Below are 17640 nucleotides of genomic sequence, written 5' to 3'. Positions count from 1 at the left end.
TTGCTAAAATATCTAAACGTGGGAGAATTTTTTTAAACTTAACAATTGTAATAAATAACAACTTATGTAATCAAAATTATCTAAACATAACTTGTGATTACTTATTTTTTACTGAAATTTTGGATTTAAAGTTAACTTAATTATATTAAGATTTTATTTGGATTACTATCCTTAAATAAAGTTGAAGTACCGAAAATCTTATTCAAAAAATTAAAGAAAAATTTAGAGAATTAAAATTTAGAAAATCAAAAATTAACTCTCATATGCAGTCACGACATAATTGGAATAAAAAAATTAATGAAATAACACCTATTATAGAATAAAAAACTTATGTTAAAGATATGCACAAAACACTAAATAGGTTAGGAACTACGAAAAAGAAAAATACCAGAAATTTTATTTCATAAAACTAAAAGTTCTATTAATTTGTTTATAAATATAATTTAGAATAACAATATATTGACGTAATCAATTCCACTGGCATAGCTTAGTTTGCATAGTAATGGGTGGCCCCCGAATTTTAACACATAAATAAAAATTATTTATTTAATTTTAAAATATATTTATATACTTTGTCCCTTTAAAATGTTTGTAGATTTATTTTCACACTTTTAATTTTTTTTAAGACTTGTCAATTATGAAATTTTTTACAATAAATTTCTATATAAACTATCGATGTATTTTGCCTTGATTTAATTATTTTTTTATTTTTAAGTGTTTAATTAAAGTTAGCAAAAGTATGATATTGTATAAAATAATTTCATTACTAAAATATTTAAACGTGGGAGAATTTTTTTTAAACTTAACAATTGTAATAAATAACAACTTATGTAATCAAAATTATCTAAACATAATTTGTGATTACTTATTTTTTTACTGAAATTTTGGATCTAAAGTTAGCTTAATTATATTAAGATTTTATTTGGATTACTATCCCTAAATACAGTTGAAGTACTGAAAATCTTATTCAAAAAATTAAAGAAAAATTCAGAAAATTAAAATTCAGAAAATCAAAAATTAACTCTGATATGCAGTCACGACATAATTGGAATAAAAAAATTAATGAAATAACACCTATTATAGAATAAAAAACTTATGTTAAAGATATGCACAAAACACTAAATAGGTTGGGAACTACGAAAAAGAAAAATACCAGAAATTTATTTAATCAAACTAAAAGTTCTCTTTAAAATGTTTTGTAGATTTATTTTCACACTTCATTTTTTTTTTAAGACTTGTCACTTATGAAACCCATTTATCACAATGGTTTATTTGTTATTGGGTTAAATAATTTACATTTCTTGACTGATAACTCTACTTGTATTTATAATTATAAAAAATATATATTGTCAATCCTAAATTTTCAACAAACATATTTAAGACACTAACAAAAATGATAGAATGATATCGAAGTACAACAAAAACAAGATTAGTTTATGCATACATTTGAATTTGAATTAGTTTATATATAATAAAAGGATTATCATATTTTGACAACATTTGTTTTGATAATATTTTAACATTATCTGTGTATCATTTTTTGATTGGTTCAAAATTACTCTACAATCAATAATAATAATCATAAACACCAATATGAACCAATTACATGATAACATGTAGATAGTGTTAAAATGTTATGAAAATATTATTATCTTACTTTGACAACATTTTAACACCATTTACATGTCATTCTTAGATTGATTCATGTTTATAATTATTATTATTAATTTTAGAATAATTTTGAACCACTCACAAAATAACACGTTAATGATGTTAAAATATTGTAAAAAAAATATTATCAAAATATCATTATGCATATCTTTTAAATTTCTATGTAAATATTTTTCTGGACTCGTCCACACAGAAAAAACAATAAAGTTTTGTAAGTAAATGGCTTTAATGGAGGGAGGACCAATAAATAAAAATGCAGTGTTTCACAAATTGGAACTTTGTGCACAAATGATAAAGATGGTCACCGAGATTCAGTGTGGAGAGACAAAAAGGAAAAAGTACATTAGAAAATGGGATAAAAGACCAATTAAAGTTTCAGGAATCTCTACACTATTAAAATCTGAGTTTAATCATATACATGTCACGCTTCTACTGCACTAAGTAAATATGAAATGTTTATTTGTATTACATACTATAATCTTATACTTCTATATGAACTTCAGAGTATTTTATTTCAGTCAGATATGAACTGCTATAAATATAGATATTAACCTTAAACAATATTAGAAGGATAATTGAAATTTGTTTCTACAAAAGTTAATTTGTAAAAACTCAATTTTTCTAAAATTTTATTTTTAACTTATGGAGAAATTCATTTCATATTTTTCCTCTGCAAGTGCTTATGAAAAAGTTTGTCAAAATAGACTCTAAATACTTTGAATTTGATATTAACATGTATTATAGTGCGATCATGATCGTGATCATCCTCAATGTGATCATTATCATGATCATCATCATCGTGACCGTCACTAGTAGAAAAATTGTTTTTTATGACGGGTAAAAATGACCTATTATAACGGATATCTTGGTATCATAGTTATGGGCATCATAATAGGTCCTGTGCATATTATGACGGACAGAAAAGTCCATCATAATAGGTCCAATGTATTATGACGGACTTTTGGTCACCTATCATAATAGGTCCAGAATATTATGACAGATTTTCACTTATCCATCATAATATAACGACTTTACCTATCATAATATGTAGTATTTTATGACGATGGTTCTTTCACCTATCATAATATGTAGAACATATTATGACAAATAATTGTTCACCTATCATAATATATACTTTTTAAAAATATTTTTTTATTACATACATTGTTCACCTATCATAAAATATTCAAAAATAATCTTTTATTACATAATAAGCAGAAAATATTCATTCCTAGCAAATGAAGATACATTAAACCAAAATCCTTTATGAAAGCTTAAACTAATCATTGACATTTTAAGGCATTCTCATTTAAACTAATCATCCGTGCCATCTTCCCTTTGACAAGATTTGTGAAGTTCTTTCAAGATCTGATAGTGTTCAACAAAATCATTAAATTACTCAACTACTGGATACCAATAGGTAAACAAACATTAGAATTGAGTTGGACAAAGGCTACATCATTTACAAAATAATAATGCATTACCTTACTCATTCGTCCATATTCCCCAATATCAAAGAAGATCTTACAAAGCTTAAGATTTGTTTTAATCCATAGTCTCTACTAATAACATTAAAAAAAAAAAAAAAACAAAAACATAAGGCTGCATTAATGAAATATACCACTAGCCAAAGATAATGTCTAAATGTATTGACCTCATTCTCTGCTTCTTCAAGGGCTTTTAGAGTTGTCTGGTAGAACTCCCGCAGAAGACCAAAGTTCTGGCTAGCTGAACCTGAGACATAGTCCATAATGTTGTTTATGCATTTTTCACTATAGTTACGAGTCAATGCTGACTTAATGTAAGTAAACATCTTCCTGTAGACTTCCATCATCTCTTTATACCTTCCAAGTCTATAATAGAGCTTCACAGTTTGCTTTAGAGCTTTAAATCCCCTGGTAAAGTGTAAGATAAAATATTAAACGTGATAGATGATAGTTTATTATCATTGTGGAATAATTGTAATACATGATGTTAAAGAGCACTACATAAATAAGTACATATAAAAGATAAGCATTATACACATCACATCTAGAGTACCACATATCCTGAAAAATATCTTAAGCCACTAACCTCGATGCAAAGTGAACGCAAGAAATAAAAATTCATCATTAGTATAAAAAAATCCAATAGGAAGTTAACTAATAAAAAACTTGTACAGTGTATTTGCAGACAAATAAAATAATAGTAATACCTGTACAATGAGCATGTAGCATATAAATTTATTAACGTGTCATATCATAGTTAGGGAAGGTAACTCATAAAAACCATATGTTGCTTAATAGTAAAATTATCCATTATTTTCAAGAAATTCAAATATTTTCAATCTAGCTCTTTAACTTTAAGTTTTCAGTTGCATAATCATCAAAATCTCATACTTATCCTGATTCTTCAGGTAGATAGTCAGAGCACCATGCCCACCCATAGAATGACCAAATATAGAAGCCTTTGATGTTTCGAGCTGTGGAAAATTATCACTGAGAAGCTTTGGCAATTCCTTGACAACATAGTCATACATGCGCCAATTTTTCCATTTCTCTTGTGTGGCATTGAGATAAAATCCAGCACCTGTTCCAGAATGTACATGGAATTAAAATATCTTTTGCATATTAAAACGTATACAAATTGCATGTTAACTCTTTAGCTATAGCCCATAACAATTAAAATTATCCGGCACAACAATCACATCTTCTGAGAAAAATGAGCTTTCTTCCTATCAAAATAAGGAGTATGCAGTAGAGGTGCTGCAACAGGGAGATATTCAGAATAAGTTAAAAGAACTTTTAATCTGTTTTTTATTACACTTCAGATTAACTATATATCATGTTAAGATGCTCAGGTAACACCTACTCTGTAAATCAATACCTTCATTTTCCCCTCCATGTCCAAACAGAATTAGATGAAATAAGTTATTTGTTTCATGTTTGTGGGTTTTCTACCCATAGCAAGTTTAAAGCATAACAAACTCTACCTTGAGTGAGTGTAAGAATTTGGTTAAATCATGACAGTTGGCTTTGGACTATTACTAGAGACATCTAATCAGTATGTGTTAATATTTCACTTGGTTTTGGACAAGTACTAGTGATATCTAATCAGAATTTATTAATATATCAGTTGGCTTTGGACACATACTATATTGTCCCTTACTCAAATTTTGTGAATGAAGGTTTATAATTTACATCATAAGTTAGATATCTAATCTCAAAATAGACATGAAGATTACTAGTTAGAAAGAAAAAAAAAAAAACAAGGAGGAAAATGAAGCAATCATAATTTTACAATGCGAATGAAAGTCAGTTCAATTACAAAAATGGAATATCCTCAGAGAATAAAAAAACGTTTTTACTTCCCTTAATTGACAAGTCTCATAAATGATAAACCCTTATTAGGTTGAGTATTTCTTGATATCTTTGTCACTACCATGCTGTTGAAGAAACGATTGTAGAGCTGTGAAATAATCTTATTTCTTCATATTGTTGTGCAGAGTCAAACACCTCACTTTCCCCAAGTTGCATTCCATTAGTTAGATCAGAACCTCCTAAGCTATCAAAAGCTCTAACAACCTATGAAACATAACAATTCAGGAAAACCATGTCAGTACTTTGTGCATTTACTTGTTGGTATAATCCAAAACAACATTTTGCAGTTTTTCCAACATCTAATGTCTACCTGTCCCATGCGAGGTCTCTTTGAAGCTGAATGCCGCACACAAGCTGCAGCAACCTCAACCATGCAGTACAATTCACTCTCAATGTAACTCTTTTCTAGGCTTTGATTTGCCAAACTACTGAACTCCTCAGTATCAATTGCATGACTTAGTAAAGGCCGAGCCTGAAAAATATAGTTGTATCAATATGTTTGAATTTTACAAGTTTAGACAGTTTCTGACTATTAAACTGTATAATTTTATGCTTTCGTTCATGCATGCAACTATTGACACAAACACACTTGAAACCAATACATTCCATTCTTTTAGCTTGATTGAAACCATGGTTGTTCTACAAGTTTTGCAAATAGTAAGCATTTTGTCATCCTTATCAGACTTCAGTAACTATGATAAGTGATGCAATTTCCGAAGGGAAGTAAAGCAAAATCAAGAAATAGACTTTAACCCCAAACATATGTTTTAATAGACACTGATATTAGGCTTCTCTCTCAAGATTCACAAAATGATAGCAAAGCAATACTAGAAAAAGAAGCATTTTTCGATACCCATTCAACTAGGCTTTCATCTCCCAAAGGTTGGGATACATCTACTGGCTTCCGCCTGGTAATTAGCTCCGAAAGCACAATTCCAAAAGAATATGCATCAGACTTCTCAGTCAATTTACCACTTGAAGCATATTCAGGGGCAACATACCTTACATGAGGGTGGAAATCAATGTTAATACACATTTTGCTCTTAATAGTTTGAATGGAAAATGATACAGTGAAAAAGAAAAGAGAAGTTTGGAGACATATCAATGAATGCTCACCCAAAAGTTCCCATGACACGCGTGGTAATATGCGTATTTGCATCAAGAGCTAATTTGGCTAGCCCAAAATCTGAGACCTGACATTAAAAATTATAGTACAAGATTTTGATTGATACACATAGAACAAGCTTTTTGAATAAGTAGAATGACAGATACCTTAGCTTCATAATTGAAATCTAAAAGAATGTTTGACGACTTGATATCCCTGTGAATGATCCGAGGGTTGCCTGAAATGTTCATGACATTCAACAGGATTAATAATAATACAACATCTCTAAGCATTAGATGATTTCTTGATATTACCATTGTAGAGCTGTGAAATTATTATAATTCTAGAATTATGACTCAGTTTGAATGCACTCCACTGTTTCTGCAATTTCTTTTATGATCCCTCCTTTATCAGAAAAAAAACTACTTAAAAGATTTTATTTAAGCATACAATTGTGGATATTTGTTAATGTGATTGTGTGCATGTCTGTCACTCACTAATAACAACTCTTATCTGCATTTTCTCACACACGTGACTCTTTCTACCTTTATTCAATTGGTGTACAGAGGATAAGCAATAAAGAAAACAAACGAGCAGAAAGCCAAAATACTAGAAAAGAAAAACTCGGTGGATATTTCTGGGATTCATCATCCATGGCTCTAACTCACTCTACTGGTCAGAAAATCCATCATTCAACTGAAACAAGAATACTAGAAGAGGCCGAAACCACAAATTAACAAGTGTTAACTGCTATATATGCCTAACCCATCCCTCTTCTCTTTTCCTTTCTTATTTCCCCTTTCTCTGTGTATTTGGTAACAAACAAATTGGCAGATTTTGAGTATTGAGAGGAAAAAGCAAACCAAATAAGAGGAAAACCTGATGAAGGTGTAAGCAAACTCCTATTCGATGACCGGTGAACTCCGAAAGGGGAACGAAAGTGATGAAAGCACGAACAGGAGAGATGAAAGCACGAACGAGAGTGATGAAAGCACGAACGAGTGATGAAATCACAAACGAGAGTAACAAAAGCACGAACGAGAGTGAAGAGAGTGATGAAAGCACAAAAGAAATTAGAGCTTGCGATGATCTCAACGAGAGTGATGGAAAGAAGAGTGAACGACAATTAGAGACAACGAGACTGAATATCTGTGAAATAAAGAGATATTATGACTGATTATAATAAATTAATAAATGTTTCACCCTTTTTATATATTATAATAGCTTTCCATTACTACGTTATAAAATATTTTTAACTTTCTCCACGCATTTTATATTATGACGAATATTTATAACTATATTATAATACATTTTAAAATTATTTACAAGGGTGTCACCACATTATATATTATAACTGATTTTTAAAACTCCGTCATAATATCAACTTATTATGATTAGTGATTTTCATCCGTCATAGTAGGTTTGTCATATAATGCTTTTTTTCCACTAGTGTGTGATCATGATCGTGACCGTTATTGTAACGCCTAAATACCATTTGTAATGCCCCGGCAACTTACAGGGACTGCTGACTGCCCCCACATATCAACACGAGGCTACCGAAAAGCAAATGCATTTGTTGATATGAGTAGCCAAATCAATTCCTTTAAGCTATCCTTCAACTGTATAGTCTCATACCTATACAATCTCCAGATCCCTCTCATTCCGGTGTATGTTCAATTCGTCCATGTGCCCCTTTCACTCGAAGCCTGCCAGGAGCCGCTCCTTGTCCGTGCCCCCTGCACCATGCTTCTTGCACCGGCGATCACTCCCCGCCCTCGTCAGTGCCCGGGTGTCACATGCCCACCAGCTTCCGTCTGGTTCGTCCTCAAACCACACCGTACTGGGAGAGGCTAGGCTCTGATACCATTTGTAACGCCCCGACAACTTACAGGGACTGCTGACTGCCCCCACATATCAACACGAGGCTTTCCAGTGTGTTTTGTCCTCACTCACACACTTTCCGAGAAAACTTCCCGAAAGGTCATCCATCCCATAATTACTCTAGGCTAAGCACGCTTAACCATGAAGTTCTTAAGAGTTAGGCTACGTTCGGTATAATTATAGTAGCACCTCATTAGGAGATATCACATAGTAAAATAGGGGATGTCGGCCAGCGAGGAATACATTTCTATATTTGAAAAGCATGCAAAAGAATGGTGGGATGAAAGACAATATCATGATAGGTAGAAAATCTTCAATTTGTGATTAGAAAGAATTAAAAGCTTGTTTAAGAAGAAACTAGATATTCAAAGAAATTTAGAACTTATGAAAGAGTTTATTAGATAAGGAAAGTCATTTATTCAAAATTTAAGTGGGTTTTCTTGTGGAGAAAGTGAGTTTTTAGAATAACTTAAGAGGCAATGGGAAGACACAAATATAGGATTGAGAGATTATAAAGAGAAAAAGAAGAGAAGAAGAAATAGAAGAGGAAGAAAGAGAAGAGGAAGAAAGAGAGAGAAGAGAAGAAGAGAAAATAAGAGAGAAAAAGAGAAAAGAAGAGGAAGAGAAAGAAGAAATTGAAAGGGAAGAAATGGAAGAGGACGTTTAAGGGAAGAAAGAGAAGAAAGAGTAATTGAGGGCAATTTCTTCTGCACTCATAACAGAATCCAAACTTTTAAGGGGACGTTTTCTAATCTTTCATTTTTTTCTATTTGTTATTGAATGTTTCATATTTATCTTTTCTTTTCAAGAAATTGCCATTACATCTTTTCAAAAATTGTAACTTCTAAAACATGGCAATCAAAAACATAGTTAGAGTTACCTTTTTAGTTATCATTAACTTAAGACAAAAGTAAATTTTCAAATGAACTAAGGTTTCTTTCTTTGTAATCATAATTTTGAAAATTTCAAATTTAGGAAACTTTCTTCTACACATATTTCTCTTTACATCTTGTTGGGTCAAATAAAGCTAATTAGAGATATGTTTGATACTAATTGCATATTAATCTTTGATCTAGAAGGAACTTGTTTGGAGTCTACAAAAAATAAGTCTTTAGATGAACCATCAAATTTGAGGATAAATCCTCTCCAAGGGAGAGGGGATGATGACTTAGGTCCAAGTCCAATTTTCTTAGTTTAGTATTTCATTTATTTTTATTAGACATGTGTAAAATGTGTTAGGCATGTGGGACTTTTAGTCTTATGTATAAACATGCCAACACCTCTTGTAATTATATTTGAGATATTGAATTAAATTTTGTGTAGAGAGAACTCCAGAGTTTAATTCCTTGAAAGTCAAGGTTAGAAAATCCCAAAGGATCTCTAGCCACCTTCCATCAAATTACCATTTCTCTCATTTTTCCGGATTAGAGATATGTTTGATGCTAATTGCAGATTAATCTTTGATCCAGAAGGAACTTGTTTGGAGTCTACAAAAAATAAGTTCTTAGATGAACCATCAAATTTGAGGATAAATCCTCTCCAAGGAGGAGGGGATGATGACTTAGGCCCAAGCCTAATTTTCTTAGTTTAGTATTTCATTTATTTTTATTAGACATGTGTAAAATGTGTTAGGCATGTGGGACTTTTAGTCCTATATATAAACATGCCAACACCTCTTGTAATTATATTTGAGATATTGAATTAAATTTTGTGTAAAGAGAACTCCAGAGTTGAATTCCTTGAAAGTCAAGGCTAGAAAATCCCAAAGGATCTCTAGCCACCTCCCATCACATTACCATTTCTCTCATTTTTCCAGATTAGATTTTTCATTCCTCCACCAAAGCACCCTTCACCAATCACTATAGCCTCGTGGCACGTTTTCTTTCCTCGTAGAATGGGCCAAGTTGAGGACACTTCCTTTCTCTTTGGGGGATGCAACCAAGGATTGGTTCTACAACAAAACTGATTCAGAGCCACTCACTGCCTGGGTTGAAATGTAGAGGAGTTTTCTTTAGAAGTTCTTCCCAGCCTCAACAACACTCTCCAAACAGAGGAAAATTAGCTCCATTATGCAACTGCAAGGAGAGACATTGAGGGAGTACTAGGACAGGTTAAACTAGCTGTGTGCTTCATGTCCAGAGCATCAAATCAGTGAGCACGTGCTCATCTTGCACTTTCTTAATGGATTGAGCATGCAAGACAGATTCTATGTGGATACTGCAACTGGAGGATCCATGATGGATAAGACAATTTCTGAAGCCAGGACCTTGTTAGCCAAATTGAGTGGTTGTCCTAATGAAGCTAGTGAATCTGCTGTGAGCACAGGTTTTGAGTTGCAACCACTACAAGTTTTCTCTGAATTGAATATTCCAATTAATATTGATGAGGTTCAACATCATTTTAATTCTTTTGATCTGTTTAAAGTTGAACCCATAGAACCTGCTTTGGATCCTATTTCTGTTATGCATCCTCATAATCTTGATTCAGCATTTAACATAGAACACATTGATATATCTATGGCCGTTTCAGATTTATGGACTGACTTTGACACTGTTTCAATTGATGATAGTCTTTCAGCATGTGTTGATTCAACCTCTGAGTGTGTGTATACTGGTGAGACTATTTTTGATGAACCAGTCCAGGTTAACTCTGATCTTGATCTTACTAATGGTCTATCTGAATTGCACACTGTTTTCAATATTTTACATGAGTTGCCTGTTATGCCTAATCTGTTTGATCATCGTAAAATGTTAGAGGAAATTTTTGTTGTGGAGTCCTGGATGCTGCAACAAGGTGCTTGGAGAGTGCAAAACCAGTTGCTAGCCTTCAAAGCAACCATGGATACACTGCTGAAGAGAGTGACTGAGCACAATAGACTAAAGCCAACAAGCCAATTCTCTTCCTTTTTCTCCAATTATAGTTATAGGTTTTTTCTGATAGTTAGAGTAGTCCTAGTAAGTATAGTAAATAGTAGAGTACAACATAAGATGTTTTATATAAAAATAAAAAGAATCAATTTTGATCTATGGCTAATCTGAACAAGTTTTCTTTTTCTTTTTAGCTTTGTAGTTTTAGCTTTAGGTCTTGCTTATGTTCTTTCTCAATTCTTATTCTTTTTGTGTTTTGCAGTTTCTGTTTTGTACATATTTCAAGCTCAGTTTTAATATTTTTCAATTCTGTTTTGTATAAAGTTGTGGCTGTTTGTTATGTACATGTATACTATGTGTTCAAGTGTGATTAGCTTTTCAGTTCTGATTTGTACAATTCTTGTTCTTTAAATTCTGTTTTTGTGTAAATTTGTGGTTGATTGATCTGTATATATGTTTGTGCTGTTTATGAGCCTTACTCACTCACACATTGAGGAAAATGTGCCTCTTAAGTGTGGGGGTGAGAAGGTATAGGTTCAATTTTTTTCTTTTACCTTTGATATAGCTATGTTAGCATGTGTTTTTGTTGTAGAAATTAGAGGTAATTTTTTTTTCTGAGTTGTGTTCATTTCAAGTCTGTATGTTTGTAAATATTTACCTCATAGGTAGTGTAAATAGCCATATTGTTTCAGTTTGTAAATATTTGCTTCTAGTTTGTAAATATTTAGTCTTTGATGCTTGTATAATCTGTTTTAGGTTATAGACTAGACTTTGTTTTTTTTTTAGAATTCATAGTTGTGTATAAAAAAATGGTTTAAATGCTTGTTTCATTCCCATGTTTAGAGGTAATGTTCAGTTTAGTACCCAGATTTAAAAATGTCTCTATATGGTTCCAATGTGGCATAAATTGTATCAATCACATCTCTTCCGTTAAATTGATGGAAACATAATTAACTCTGTGCTGACGTGGCTATCAAATCTTCATTTTTTTCTTCTCTCTCTTCTGATTTCTTGCAACATGCAACTTTTCCTCTCTCTTCTATATCATTAGCAATTTTTTACTCTCTTTACCATCGAGAGAAGGGTGAGATTGGTTAATGGTCGAACCTTAGCATAGCCATCTCCATGTCCAGTAGGAGTAACGATTCACAACTCTACCACAGACTCATTAACTGCGCTTCCTTTGCCCTACAATGTGCTTCCATGAGCACCTGTTCCCATCATTCCACCAATCGTTGAAGCACATGGTCCCATCATTCCACCAATCATTAAACCCCACCAATACGACGCATAAGGCAAGGCCAAGCCATTCTCTCCGGCCGGAGTTATGATCTGTCTCAACGACACGTCACTCTGCACTGTCACTGTCCTTCCCTTCGCGTCGATGTTCAAATTTAAAATTTCAATACACTTCAGGAGGTGCGTGGAAAGGTCCACGAGTGATTTCGCGCCTTCCAAACGAGAATTCCAACGTCTTCGTCGACGAAGAAGATGGTGGTGGCGGCGGTGCTGTCCTAGTCGTTGATCATCTTCACCAAGTCTTCATCGGTCGTTGTGGAGGTGAGGCAATATAGTTCAGGACCATCTTCAATAGGCGCGTGGAGAGGTTTGCAAATGATGTGGAGCCTACTAAACGATAATATCAACGTCGTCGTTGATGGAGTAGATAGATTTTTCGTGGGGCACGAGATGATGTACCTCCATTATCTGTGCATCAGATGTAGCTTCGACGATGTCGACACAAAGGGCTCGCCCCGTGAATCGGTGTTTCGTGAACGCAGTGACAAATGAACCGTGTCGGGGTAGTTGAGGTGCGGCGACGAAGGTGACGGTGCAGTCAAAGTGATTGGCAGTTTAGTCTCATGATGAGATTGAGAGAGAGAAAGAGGGATCAATGCCCTCTTAGTAATGTTCTTATAGCAGCGCCCACAACACGTAAAGGGTGATGGACATATATGTTTGTTGATTTTAGAACAGGAAGATTTTGGAGTCAGATATGGTGACTCCCACAGGAAAGGAAGAAGGGCTGAGGAAGTGGAGGAGCATATTGTCGAATGTGATACCACAAATAAGCTCTTTTTTTATTGTGATTAGTGCCAGAATGAATGGCAGTTGTCGGCGGTAAGACTGTGATCGTCATCTACAGAGATAAAGGTTTTATATTTGGATTTTGTGAATTCCTCTACTTTGAAGCGCTGCTAGTGAAAGGCAACCAAAGAAACAAAATAAAATTCAAAGAAAGGGATTTGACCGTGAGAGAAAAAGCTGCGGCATTTCAGGAAAAAGCACAGGAGAGAGAAAAAAAGTAAAGATTCCTTTGCCACGTCAGTTGAGAGTTAACTTTGTTTCTGCCCATTTAACGGAAAGGACTCTCAATTCATACAATTTTGACAACTTTAAGACCTAATGTCTAAATTTTTAAAATCGGGTATTAAACTGAAAATTACCATTAAACATAGGGAAGTATTTAAACCTAAAAATTTTCTTTTATCCCTGATCCTATTTTAGCTTCTTTAAGTGTTGTTTCANGTGTTAGTAATTCTGTTTTGGTTTTCTTAATTCTTGTTTTAAGCATTAGTAATTTTTAAGTTTTCATATCTTGTTTTAGTCTTTGTAAATATGCATTTGCTTTAGAATTCTTTCTTTTATAGGATCTGTTTAGGCTGCTATTAGGAATATTATAGCACTTTACTTTTTGATCTGTTTTAGATAGTTTCTAGGTTGTTAAGGTTAGATTTCTTTTAAATTATTTCTGTAAATAAAACTAATTGTAAAATTTTTCTTACTTTATTTCCCTGTTTTAGATTTTCACATTAGGTTTGGTTCTAAGTCCTTCAAGCTGGTACATAGGTTATATTATTCATTATGAGATTTCATGCTATAAACTTTGTTAATAAAATACTGTGTAGGATTATGGCAAGTGTCCAATTACTGGTGAACCACTTACTATGGATGACATTGTACCAATCAAGACAGGGTAGATATGGTGGTATTCTTTTAATATTGAGTGTGGATTGTGTACTAAGACTAAGCCCTCTTGTTGTGCTTTACTTTTCAAGAGTTCACTTGAAGTGCACTAATCAAATTAGGATCATTTGTGCATATAGTGAAGCCCAGACCTGTCCAGGCAGCTAGCATCCATAGCATGCTTGGAATGTTCCAAAATGTATGCAAAAGCCAAGACTTTCAAAAATTGCCAAATTTTGGCACCAAGCACTAACCTAGCCAAGTCTTACAACCAAACTTGGTTTGCTGGAAAATAAACCAAAATGAGAATTTTCTTGCACCTAGATTTTGACAGCAGTCATCATTTGGGGATTTAAAGTGTGCATTGTTGTCCCTAAGTTTAAAAAATGAAGACTTTAAAAAATTTCCAAAAATCTTTGCACCAAGCACTATTCTAGGTAAGTCTCAACACCATACTTGGCTTGCTTGAATACCAACCAAATTGAAAAATTTCTTGCACCTATATTTTGACACCAGTCGTCATTTCGGGATTTAAAGAGTGCATTGCAGTCCCTAAATCTAAAAAATCAAGACTTTCAAAAATTGCCAAATCTTGGCACCAAGCACTAACCTAGCCAAGTCTCAACAAAAATTATTTTGCTTGAAAACTAACCAAATTGAAAATTTTCTTGCACCTTGATTTTGACACCAGTCATCATTTGGGGATTTAAAGAGTGCATTGAGTCCCTAAGTCTAAAAAACCAAGACTTTAAAAAATTTCCAAAATCCTGGCACCAAGCACAAACTTAGCCAAGTCTCATCACCAAACTTGGATTCCTTGAAAACTAACCAAATTGAAAAACTTCTTGCACCTAGATTTTGAAACTAGTCGACACTTCGGGATATTAAGAGTGCAAATCTGACCCTAAGTTTAAAAATCCAAGGATTTTAAAAATTCTCAAATATTGGCACCAAGCACCAACATAGTGAAGTCTCACCATCAAACATGGCATTCTTGAAAAAAACCAAATTGAAAAATTTCGTGCACCTATATTTTGACACTAGTCATCATTTGGTGATTTAAAGAGTGCATTGCAGCCCCTAAGTCTAAAAAACTAATTCTTACAAAAATATCCAAACCTTGGCATCAACCACCAACAACACCAAACTTGGCTTGCTTGAAAACCAACAAAATTGAAAAATATATTGGACCTATATTTTGACACCAGTCGTCATTTCGTGATTTAAACAGTGCATTGCAGTCCCAAAATCTAAAAAACAAAGACTTTAAAAAATTTCCAAATCTTAGCACCAAGCACTAACCTAGAGAAGTCTAAAAACCAAACTTAATTTGCTTGAAAACCAACCAAATTGAAAAATTTCTTGCATCAATATTTTGACACCAGTCATCATTTGAGAATTTAAAGAGTGCATTGTAGTCCCTAACTCTTAAAAACCAAAACTTTAAAAAATTTTCAAAATCTTTGCACCAAACACTATCCAAACTCTTTGCACCAAGCACCAAACTTGGCTTGCTTGAAAACCAACCAAATTTAAAAATTTCTTGCACCTATATTTTGACACCAGTCGTCATTTCACGATTTTAAGAGTGCATTGCATTCCATAAATCTCAAAAATCAAGACTTTCAAAAATTGCCAAATCATGGCACCAAGCACTAACCTAGCCAAGTCTCAAAACCAAAATTAGTTTGCTTGAAAACCAACCAAATTGAAAATTTTCTTGCACCTAGATTTTGACACCAGTCATCATTTGGGGATTTAAAGAGTGCATTGCAGTACCTAAGTCTCAAAAACCAAGACTTTAAAAACTTTCAAAAATCTTGGCACGAAGCACCAATTAAGCCAAGTCTCATCACCAAACTAGGCTTGCTTGAAAACCAACCAAATTGAAAAACTTCTTGTGCCTAGATTTTGACACTAGTCAACACTTGGGGATACTAAGAGTGCAAATCAGACCCTATGTTTAAAAATCCAAGGATTTGGAAAATTCTCAAATCTTAGCACCAAGCACAAACTAAGCCAAGTCTCACCACCAAACATGGCATTCTTGAAAAAAACCAAATTGAAAAATTTCGTGCACCTATATTTTGACATTATTCGTCATTTGGGGATTTAAAGAGTGCATTGCAGCCCCTAAGTTTAAAAAACCAAGTCTTTAAAAAATTTCCAAACCTTGGCATCAAGCACCAATTTTGCCAACTCTCAACACCAAACTAGGCTTGCTTGAAAACCAACCAAATTGAAAAATTTCTTGCACCTATATTTTGACACCAGTCATCATTTCGGGATTTAAAGAGTGCATTGCAGTCCCTAAATCTCACAAACCAAGACTTTGAAAAATTGCCATATCTTGGCACCAAGCACTACTCTAACCAAGTCTTAAAACCAAAATTAGTTTGCTTGAAAACCAACCAAATTGAAAATTTTCTTGCACCTAGATTTTGACACCTGTCATCATTAGGGGATTTAAAGAGTGAATTGCAGTCCCTAAGTCTCAAAAACCAAGACTTTAAAAAATTTCCAAAATCTTGGCACCTAGCACCAGCTTAGCTAAGTCTCATCACCAAAGTTGGCTTGCTTGAAAACCAACCAAATTGAAAAATTTCTAGCACCTAGATTTTGAAACTAGTCGACACTTAGGGATATTAAGAGTGTAAATCAGACCCTAAGTTTAAAAATCCAAGGATTTGAAAAAATCTCAAATCATGGCACCAAGCACCAACCATAGGAGAGTCTCACCACCAAACATGGCATTCTTGAAAAAAACCAAATTGAAAAAATTCGTGCACCTATATTTTGACATTATTCGTCATTTGGGGATATAAAGAGTGCATTGCAGCCCCTAAGTTTAAAAAACCAAGTCTTATAAAAATTTCCAAACCTTGGCATCAAGCACCAATTTTGCCAACTCTCAGCACCAAACTAGGCTTGCTTGAAAACCAACCAAATTGATAATTTTTGTGCACCTATATTTTGACACTAGTCGTCATTTCGGGATTTAAAGAGTGCATTGCAGTCCCTAAATCTCACAAACTAAGATTTTCAAAAATTGCCAAATCTTGGCACCAAGCACAAACCTAGCCAAGTCTCAAAACCAAAATTAGTTTGCTTGAAAACCAACCAGATTGAAATTTTTCTTGCACCTAGATTTTGTCCCCAGCCATCATATTTGGATTTAAAGAGTGCACTGCAGTCCCTAACTCTAAAAAACCAAGACATTAAAAAATTACCAAAATCTTGGCACCAAGCACCAACTTAGCCAAGTCTGATCACCAAACTTGGCTTTCTTGAAAACCAACCAAATTGAAAAATTTCTTGCACCAACATTTTGAAACTAGTGTACACTTGGGGATTTTAAGAGTTCAAATAAGCACCTAAGTTTAAAAAATCAAGGATTTGAAAAATTCTCAAATCTTGGCACCAAGCACCAACATAGCGAAGTCTCACCACCAAACATGGCATTCTTTAAAAAACCAAATTGAAAAATTTCATGCACCTATATTTAGAGACTATTCGTTATTTGGGGATATAAACAGTGCATTGCAACCCCTAAGTCTTTAAAAAATCAAGTCTTTCAAAAATTGCCAAATCTTGGCACCAAGCACAAACCTATCCAAGTCTCAAAACCCAAATTAGTTTGCTTGAAAACCAACCAAATTGAAAAATTTCTTGCACATATATTTTGACACCAGTCGTCATTTCCGGATTTAAAGAATGCATTGCAGTCCCTAAATCTTACAAACCAAGAATTTCAAAAATTGCCAAATCTTGGCACCAAGCACAAACCTAG

The 17640-nt window shown here is 33.4% G+C and overlaps 1 protein-coding gene across 2 annotated transcripts; it reads right to left on the bottom strand.

Annotated features, from left to right (window-relative positions):
- Positions 1 to 4057: 4057 nt before the first annotated feature.
- LOC106778216 (proline-rich receptor-like protein kinase PERK9) lies at positions 4058 to 7290 on the bottom strand. 2 transcript variants are annotated; one of them, XM_014666162.2, is made up of 7 exons: positions 7015 to 7290; positions 6303 to 6373; positions 6147 to 6223; positions 5884 to 6031; positions 5341 to 5502; positions 5092 to 5234; positions 4058 to 4239 (listed from the first exon to the last, which is right to left on the bottom strand). In XM_014666162.2, the coding sequence occupies exons 3-7, from the start codon at positions 6158 to 6160 to the stop codon at positions 4182 to 4184; spliced, it is 525 nt and encodes a 174-aa protein (XP_014521648.1). In that variant the 5' UTR covers positions 6161 to 6223; positions 6303 to 6373; positions 7015 to 7290; the 3' UTR covers positions 4058 to 4181. The 2 variants fall into 2 exon arrangements, with proteins under 2 accessions (XP_014521648.1, XP_022631842.1); XM_022776121.1 differs by having other exon boundaries at positions 6147 to 6216.
- Between the last annotated feature and the right edge of the window lie 10350 nt (positions 7291 to 17640).

Source organism: Vigna radiata, unplaced genomic scaffold, assembly GCF_000741045.1.
Source record: "Vigna radiata var. radiata cultivar VC1973A unplaced genomic scaffold, Vradiata_ver6 scaffold_247, whole genome shotgun sequence".
Classification (NCBI taxonomy): Eukaryota; Viridiplantae; Streptophyta; class Magnoliopsida; order Fabales; family Fabaceae; genus Vigna; species Vigna radiata.
This window is presented reverse-complemented; position numbering and strand designations above follow the sequence as displayed.

Coding starts and splice junctions, on each gene's coding strand:
- LOC106778216 (XM_014666162.2), bottom strand. Junction 5,503..5,883: donor ATGAAAGCCTAGTTGAATGG/GTATCGAAAAAT, acceptor TATATTTTTCAG/GCTCGGCCTTTACTAAGTCA. Junction 5,235..5,340: donor AGAGACCTCGCATGGGACAG/GTAGACATTAGA, acceptor TATGTTTCATAG/GTTGTTAGAGCTTTTGATAG.